The 7,624-nt window shown below is 48.8% G+C and overlaps 2 protein-coding genes across 5 annotated transcripts in view; one reads left to right on the plus strand and one right to left on the minus strand.

Annotated features, from left to right (window-relative positions):
* The window catches only part of ZFYVE19 (zinc finger FYVE-type containing 19), a 7,437-nt gene extending 6,251 nt beyond the window's left edge, over nucleotides 1–1,186 (plus strand). For 2 of the 4 annotated variants that reach the window (XM_037739437.1, XM_037739436.1), the window contains 4 exons: nucleotides 1–25; nucleotides 326–424; nucleotides 556–683; nucleotides 761–1,186. In XM_037739437.1, coding sequence (XP_037595365.1) covers nucleotides 1–25; nucleotides 326–424; nucleotides 556–683; nucleotides 761–839 — 331 coding nt within the window. In that variant the 3' untranslated portion in view covers nucleotides 840–1,186. Of the gene's footprint in view, nucleotides 26–325; nucleotides 425–555 lie in introns of all 4 variants that reach the window. The other 2 variants (XR_001826028.1, XM_017530973.1) reach the window with 2 other exon arrangements.
* An 888-nt stretch (nucleotides 1,187–2,074) lies between these two features.
* Nucleotides 2,075–7,624, minus strand: part of PPP1R14D (protein phosphatase 1 regulatory inhibitor subunit 14D) — a 13,317-nt gene continuing 7,767 nt past the window's right edge. The window contains exons 3-5 of the mRNA XM_017530977.2: nucleotides 2,797–2,880; nucleotides 2,589–2,621; nucleotides 2,075–2,387 (exon numbers count right to left, since the gene is read on the minus strand). Coding sequence (XP_017386466.1) covers nucleotides 2,322–2,387; nucleotides 2,589–2,621; nucleotides 2,797–2,880 — 183 coding nt within the window. The 3' untranslated portion in view covers nucleotides 2,075–2,321. The remainder of the gene's footprint in view (nucleotides 2,388–2,588; nucleotides 2,622–2,796; nucleotides 2,881–7,624) is intronic.

A 7,624-nucleotide genomic window follows, 5' to 3' on the forward strand; every position in this document is an offset into this window, starting at 1 on the left:
AGCCATCCAGAGAGTCCTGCAGCAGGTGGGCCTGGCTTATCCGCCCGCCACCCTGTCCCATCTCTCCACATCATTGCCCCACCTCCACTATGGGGCTGGGTGGGCAGTAACTGTTGCAGCCCTGTTCCCATCGGCCCCCCTTTGTCCCTTTGTCCCTGTGACCCAGACCGCCCACTGGTTCCCTGAGATACGGAATCAGCAGCCACAGGCCACAAATAAAGAAAAAGATGAGTTTGAGAAGCTAAGTCCACAGAGCACAGAAATACTGGGAGGTAGGGGGCCTGGGCTTAGAGCAGGGAGTGGTACCTCTTGATCTCGTCCACAGCTCACTGAAGAAGCTGCCCTGGACGAGGCAAGTGGCTTTAACATCCCTGTGGAGCCGGCTTCTCAACCCCGGACCCAACCCTGCGGGGTAGAGCCTGAGGTGAGAAAAGTCCCAGATGCAGACCCCCAGGCCGCCCACAGCCTTGTTTCCTGTCTGGCTGACGGCTCCCCCAGCAGCTCCCACACCCCACTGGGTACCTTACTTCTTCCATTCCTCTCTGGTCCCTGAAGGCCCAGGATGTAGACCTCAGGCCTGAGGCTGAGGAAGAGGAGCTCCCCTGGTGCTGCATCTGCAATGAGGATGCTTCCCTGCGCTGTGCTGGCTGCGATGGTGACCTCTTCTGTGCCCGCTGCTTCCGGTGGGTGCAGGTGGAATGTCCTGTGGGAGGGCTCAAGGGCTTCCTGGATCCCTAACTTGTATCCCTTTGTTCCACAGGGAAGGCCATGATGCTTTTGAGCTTAAAGAGCACCAGACATCTGCCTATTGCCCTCCGCGTGCAGGCCGAGAGCACTGATGACACCCTGGTTCTCCCGGAAAGGCAGTCCCACAGCAGGCAGCACTGGTTTCTGGGCCCAGCCACAGGATGTCCAATGGGAGAGCTCTGGCTCTACTGATGATGGATAGGCCCCTTCATGAGACTTGGTTTTCCTGGAATGAAGAAAGATTCTCCATTCGAGAGGATGACTAGGAGGGCCAAGGGAAGAAGTAGAGGCCCTCCTACTAGAAGCCCAGATTAGAAGTGAGAGGCATGATGGGGAGAGACCAGACTGAATCTACAGGTGAGCCCTGTAACCTGACTCTAGGGCACAGGGCTCTCCCTTGACACTTAGTGGACCTAATAAAGTATATTGATTCATTGGATCCAGCATCTCATTTCTACAACCCTGTGAGCCTGGTCCCGGTGAGAGGTGGCAGGAACAGAGCAGGCTAAAAGCACAGTTGTGGGGAATGAATGAGGGAAATGGTTGAGCCATCCTATGAACTTCTCCAGGCAGGAGCAGCCCTACCCATCCTGGTAGTCTCATACGAAGCAAGCATGCACATTCATTAAACTGAACTGTGCTTCCAGCTCTGGGCAGCCCCACTTAGCCACCAGGCCACACCTTGTTGGGTTTCTCAGCCTCTCTACTACTCACATAATGCATGCAGTAACAATGCACACACGCCATGCTTCCAGCGTTACTGGCAAAAGACCCCGCCTCCTAGGACTCCCCACTAACCTGCCTGCCATTCAGTCTCAGTATTTCTCTTCCAGTAACTCACCCTAACCGGACCCTTGGCCTCTCAGCATGCATCCTTTACATGCCTCTGTGTTGCCTCTGCTGTGTCTCTTCATGCCCCTGGCTGGAACCTACTCAAGAAAGAACCCTCAGGCTGAGGTCTACCTTCTGCATCATTTGTGGTTGGAGGAACCTTTTCTGAGACTCAGATCCAGCTAGGTTTTTCCTGTTAGTTCCTCTCTAGGATTTGAAATTAGTCTTTGCCACTGGCTTCCCTCTTGTTGGTTATGCCAGGAAGCTATGTACCTTAGGCAGATAATGTCTGCTTGGCCCCTTGGCCTTGCTAGATTATGATTTCGCTGAAGTGGAGCTGTGACCTTTGTCTTTGAATTCTTGAGTCCTTTGGATGGATGGATGAGATGTGTGGGTACAGCCTAGTGACTCAGGTTGTGGCCTTCCCAATTCAGGTTGTGTATCACTTCATCCTCTCCCTCCCCTGTCCCTCAGCACAGATATGTTCCACACTCCATTGAGCTGAGGCTTCTAAAGGTTTTATCCACTTGGCTGCCAAGGAAAGCACTGGACAACAGCCAGCCCTCTCCCAGAGAGCCCAGCTGACAGAGACTAGCTGTGACCACACAGACAGTAGGAGTGTGCAAATGTCCCTCCTTATCCACGTTTCTTGTTTGTGTCCCAAGGAGATGTTTCCCTCTTAGGATCTGGAGTGTCAGGTCAGGCCTGGTAATGCTGAGGCTGCTAAAGATGATCTTCCGGGCTTATTTCTGAGGTCGACTGAGTCTCCGGAGTTTCTTGAGTTGACTGAGCAGCTCAGAGATAAAAGACTGAGGGAGAAACAGGAGTGAGACCAAGGCTTGGGATCACAATCTACCCCCCACCCTGCCCTCCCTAATCTTGCACTGACCCTGTTTCCCCAGAGGAGGGAGAAGGACCCACAGCCAAACCTTCCCTTCAAATACTCCTCTTCATTAGCTGCCTCCCCCACTGGGACTCCTCTTACCCCAGACCAGCAGAATGTCCCTTACCTCTGTGGGGCGGGGGCAGTTCCTGAGAACGGCCTAGATAGGAGAGAGCAAAGAGTAGCCCCCAAGTCACAGCACTTTCCCACAAGTTCCCACCAATCTCCCATGAGTTCTCCCCTGTGGATTGGTTCTCTCCACTCCACCGAAGGAGGCAGAACCTGGGTTCCTGGGTTCCCCTTGACCCAAGGCCCGCTTCTAGACCCCATCCTACCTCCAATTGAGTCTTCTGCTCCTCTGTGGATAGATCCATGAGAGCCTCCAGGTCAATCTCTTGCTCAGAAGGGGTGGCTTGATCCTATTTGGAAATCACATGGGTCTCAGAGGGGCCTGACCAGCTGGTGCTGGAATGAAGGTAACTGTCAGGGACTCAACCCACCTCTCTCCAAATTCCCGTGGTTAAACTTTCTCCTCAGAACACCCATTCAGTTTTCCGTTCAACAGTAATTTACTAAACATTTACTATATTTTGGCCAGGTGAGGTGCCTGATGCCTGTTATCCCAGCACTTGGGAGGCCAAGGCAGGTGGATCACCTGAGGTCAGAAGTTCGAGACCAGCCTAGCCAACATGGTGAAACCCTGTCTCTACTAAAAATACAAAAATTAGCCAGGCATGGTGGTGGCTGCCTGTAATCCCAGCTACTTGGGAGGCTGCGGCAGGAGAACTGCTTGAACCTGGAACCTGGGAGGTGGAGGTTGCAGTGAGCCCAGAGAGTGCCACTGAGCTCCAACCTGGGTGACAGAGGGAGTCCTCATCTCAAAAAAAAAATGAAGACATCTGATAAGGGACTGTTTTCCAAAATAAACAATTCTTCACCCAGCACGGTGGCTCACATCTGTAATCCCAGCACTTTCGGAAGCTAAGGCAGGAGGATCATTTGAGGTCAGGAGTTCGAGACCAGCCTGGCCAACATGGTGAAACCCTGTCTCTACTAAAAATGCAAAAATTAGCCAGGCGTGGTGGCACATGCCTGTAATCCCAGCTACTTGGGAGGCTGAGTCAGGAGAATGGCTTGAACCAGGAGGTTGCAGTGAGCCAAGATCATGCCACTGCACTCCAGCCTGCCTGGGTGAGACTCTGTCTCAAAAAAAAAAAAAAAAAAAAGCCAGGCACAGTGGCTCATGCCTGTAATCCCAGCACTTTCGGAGTCCGGAGGCAGGTGGATCATTTGAGGTCAGGAGTTTGAGACCAGCCTGGCCAGCATGGTGAAATGCTGTCTCTACCGAAAATAAAAAATTAGCTGGGTGTGGTTGTGCATACCCATAATCCCAGCTAGTCCAAGCAGCTGAAGAAGAATTGATTGAATCCGGGAGGCAGAGGTGGTGAGGAAGGAGACCCAGGCATCTGGGATCAACTCCCCGCTTGACTTCCACACTGCATTTCAATAGAAGAAAAGGCTCGCTGGCTGGGCCTCTTAAATCACATTCCTGTAAATAGCAGGCATGGCGTGAAGGAATCCTTCCAGAAGATATTGTTTTTAAGTAAACAAGATCAAACCCCCACCCCACTCCTCCATCGACCAAGACCCTTTCATATGTGATTTCTAAAGCTGTAAACCCAAGACCCTTTCACTTGTAATTTCTAAGCCTGTGAACCTAAGATTCTTTCATGTGTAATATCTAGAGTGTAAGCCTATAGAAAGGCAGAGCTTCTCTTTGTTAGAGGAGGTTGGTAATTTAGACAAATTGTTGCCTGGCTCCAAGCCATAATAATAATAAACACTTTGGTGTTCCAGAGGTCTGTTTCTTGCGGCTGCTCCTGCTTCAGTTGCAGTGAGCAGATCGCACCACTGCACTAGCCTGGGTGAAAGATATGAACAGACACCCCACGGAAGATGTATAGATGGATAGTAAGTACATGAAAAGATACTGAATATCATATGTCATTTGGGAATGGAAATTGAAACATTCAAGTCATTCATTGCTGATGGCAATGCAAAATGGTATGGCTACTTTGGAAGACAGTTTGGTGGTTTCTTACAAAACTAAAAAAATTTTTTTGAGACAAATTCTTGCTTTGTCACCCAGGCTGCAGTGCAGAGGCATGATCAAGGCTCACTGCAGCCCTGACCTACCAGACTCAAGGGGTCCTCCCACTTCAACCTCCCAAGCAGCTGGGACGACAGGTGCATACCACCACACCCAGCTAATTTTTTATTTTTTGTAGAGACAGAAGTCTCAATATGTTGTCCAGGTTGGTCTCAAACTCCTGGTTTCAAGTGATCCTCCCCCCTCCGCCTCCCAAAGTGCTGGGATTACAGCATTTAGCCACCATGACTGGCCCTAAACACACTCTTACCTTGCAATCCATTAATTGCACTCTTTGCTATTTACCCAAATGAGATAAGAACACATTAAAAGGTCCGGCGCAGTGGCTCATGCCTGTAATCCCAGCACTTTGGGAAGCCGAGGCTGGTGGATTGCTTGAGGTCAGGAGTTTGAGACCAGCCTGACCAACATGGTGAAACCCCATCTCTACTCAAAATACAAAGTTAGCCAGGCATGGTGGTGGGCGCCTGTAATTCTAGCTACTTGGGAGGCTGAGGTAGAAGAATAGCTTGAGCCCGGGAGGCAGAGGTTGCAGTGTGCCGAGATGGCACCATTGCACTCCAGCCTGGGGGACAGAGTGAGACTCTGTCTCAAAACAAGCAAGCAAGCAAACAAACAAAAAACACATTCACACAAAAACCTGCATAAAGATGTTCTATAGCAGCTTTATTCATGATTGCCAAAACGTGGAAGCAACTAAGATGGCCTTCCATAGGTGAATGGATAAACCAACTGGTGTGTCCAGAGAATGGAATATTATTCAGTGCAAAAATGAAATGAGCTATCAAGCCACGAAAAGCCATGGGGGAACCTAAAATGCATACGACAGTGAAAGAAGCCAGTTTGAAGCTAGTCAAACTGTAGCATGCACCTGTATAGTCCCAAGGAGTCTAGCCAGGACAGAAAAGTGAGAGACCGTGTCTCTAAAAAAAAAAAAAAATGAAGAAGCCAACCTGAAAAGGCCAAATACTGTATGATCCCAACAATAAGACTGTTGGGAAAAGCCACATTACAGAGATGGTAAAAAGATGAGTGATCGCCATGGGGGTAAGAGGGAGGGCGGAACAAGAGCACAGGGGATTCTCAGGACAGTGAAACTCCTCTCTACGACGCTATTACGGTGGATATGTGTCATGCACATTTGTCCAAAACGACAGAATGTACAACACCAAGAGTGAACCCTAAACCATGGACTTTGTATGATAATGATGTGTCAGTCTAAGTTCATTGATTCTAACAAATAATGTATAACCTTGCTGCTGAGTGGGAGATAGTGGGGGAAGCTATACATACATGGGGACAGGGAGGTATGGGAAATATCTGTACCTTATGCTCAGTCTGTGAACCTAAAAGTGCTCTAAAAATAGGTCTATTATAAAAAAGACATGAGCTCAAATATAATTAATAAAGTTAATATTTTACTGCTTCAACAAGAACATTCTATTATTTTTTAATTTACCCATTTTACAGATGAAAAGGACTTTCTTTTCTTTTCTTTTTTTTATTTTTTTGGGGACGGAGTTTCGCTCTTGTTACCCAGGCTGGAGTGCAATGGCGCAATCTCGGCTCACCGCAACCTCCGCCTCCTGGGTTCAGGCAATTCTCCTGCCTCAGCCTCCTGAGTAGCTGGGATTACAGGCACGCACCACCATGCCCAGCTAATTTTTTTTTTGTATTTTTAGTAGAGACGGGGTTTCACCGTGTTGACCAGGATGGTCTTGATCTCTTGACCTCGTGATCCACCGGCCTCGGCCTCCCAAAGTGCTGGGATTACAGGCTTGAGCCACCGCGCCCGGCAGGACTTTCTTAAGTGAAAATGAATCGGCAGTGAAGAATACGACTCCTAGTACAGTTTAGTGCCACTTTCTTGATTGATGCGAAGGCCCACAGTTGCTTTTGCATTATTAGCACAAATGTCAACACAGTGAAAAAGGCAAACAAAATCTTACTGTCGGCCAGGTGCGCTGTAATCCCGGCAGTTTGGGAGGCCGAGGCAGGTGAATCACTTGAGGTCAGGAGTTCGAGACCAGCCTGACCAACTTGGTGAAAGCCCCGTCTCTACTAAAAATACAAAAATTAGCGAGGTGTGGTGCCATGCGCCTGTAATCTCAGCTCCTCAGGAGGCTGAGGCAGGAGAATTACTTGAACTCGGGAGGTGGAGGTTGCAGTGAGCTGAGATCGTGCACCACTGCACTCCAACCTGGTTAACAGAGCAAGACTCTGTCTCAAAAATAATAATAATCTTGCTGGACATGGAGGCTCATGCCCATAATCCCAGCACTTTGGGAGGCTGAGGCCGGTGGATCACTTGAGGTCAGGAGTCTGAGACCAGGCTGGCTAACACAGTGAAACGCCATTTCTACCAAAAATACAAAAAATTAGCCGGGCATGGTGGTGTGTGCCTATAATCCCAGCTACTAGGGAGACTGAGGCAGGAGAATTGCTTGAACCCAGGAAGCAGAGGTTGCAGTGAGCTGAGATCATTGCACTCCAGCTCAGCAAACAAGGACAAAACTCCATCTCAAAAAAAAATATATATATATACATATATACAGTATATATATGTGTGTGTGTGTGTATATATATGCTTGTGTTGTTATGAAAGAGTTCTTGGGAACCTCCATGGGTCACCAGACCACACTTCAAGAACTGATATGTTATCCATTTCTCTGTTGGGATTTTCAGTTTTTTCTTACTAAGAACTCTCTTTTTAAATTATTAAATTCAGATTAACCCTAGATTCCACATATGATGAAACTATCTATTATATTGGAGGGGGGCTGCTGGGGAAATAGGTGTATGTGTTCACATAGTTGAATCTAATGGTATTTTCCAGTGTGTACTGCTTTTTTTTTTTTTTAAGACAGGTTCTTAACGGCCGGGTGCGGTGGCTCAAGCCTGTAATCCCAGCACTTTGGGAGGCCGAGGCGGGTGGATCACGAGGTCAAGAGATCGAGACCATCCTGGTCAACATGGTGAAACCCCGTCTCTAC

The sequence above is a fragment of the Cebus imitator genome, unplaced genomic scaffold (genome assembly GCF_001604975.1).
Source record: "Cebus imitator isolate Cc_AM_T3 unplaced genomic scaffold, Cebus_imitator-1.0 Scaffold70, whole genome shotgun sequence".
Lineage (NCBI taxonomy): Eukaryota > Metazoa > Chordata > Mammalia > Primates > Cebidae > Cebus > Cebus imitator.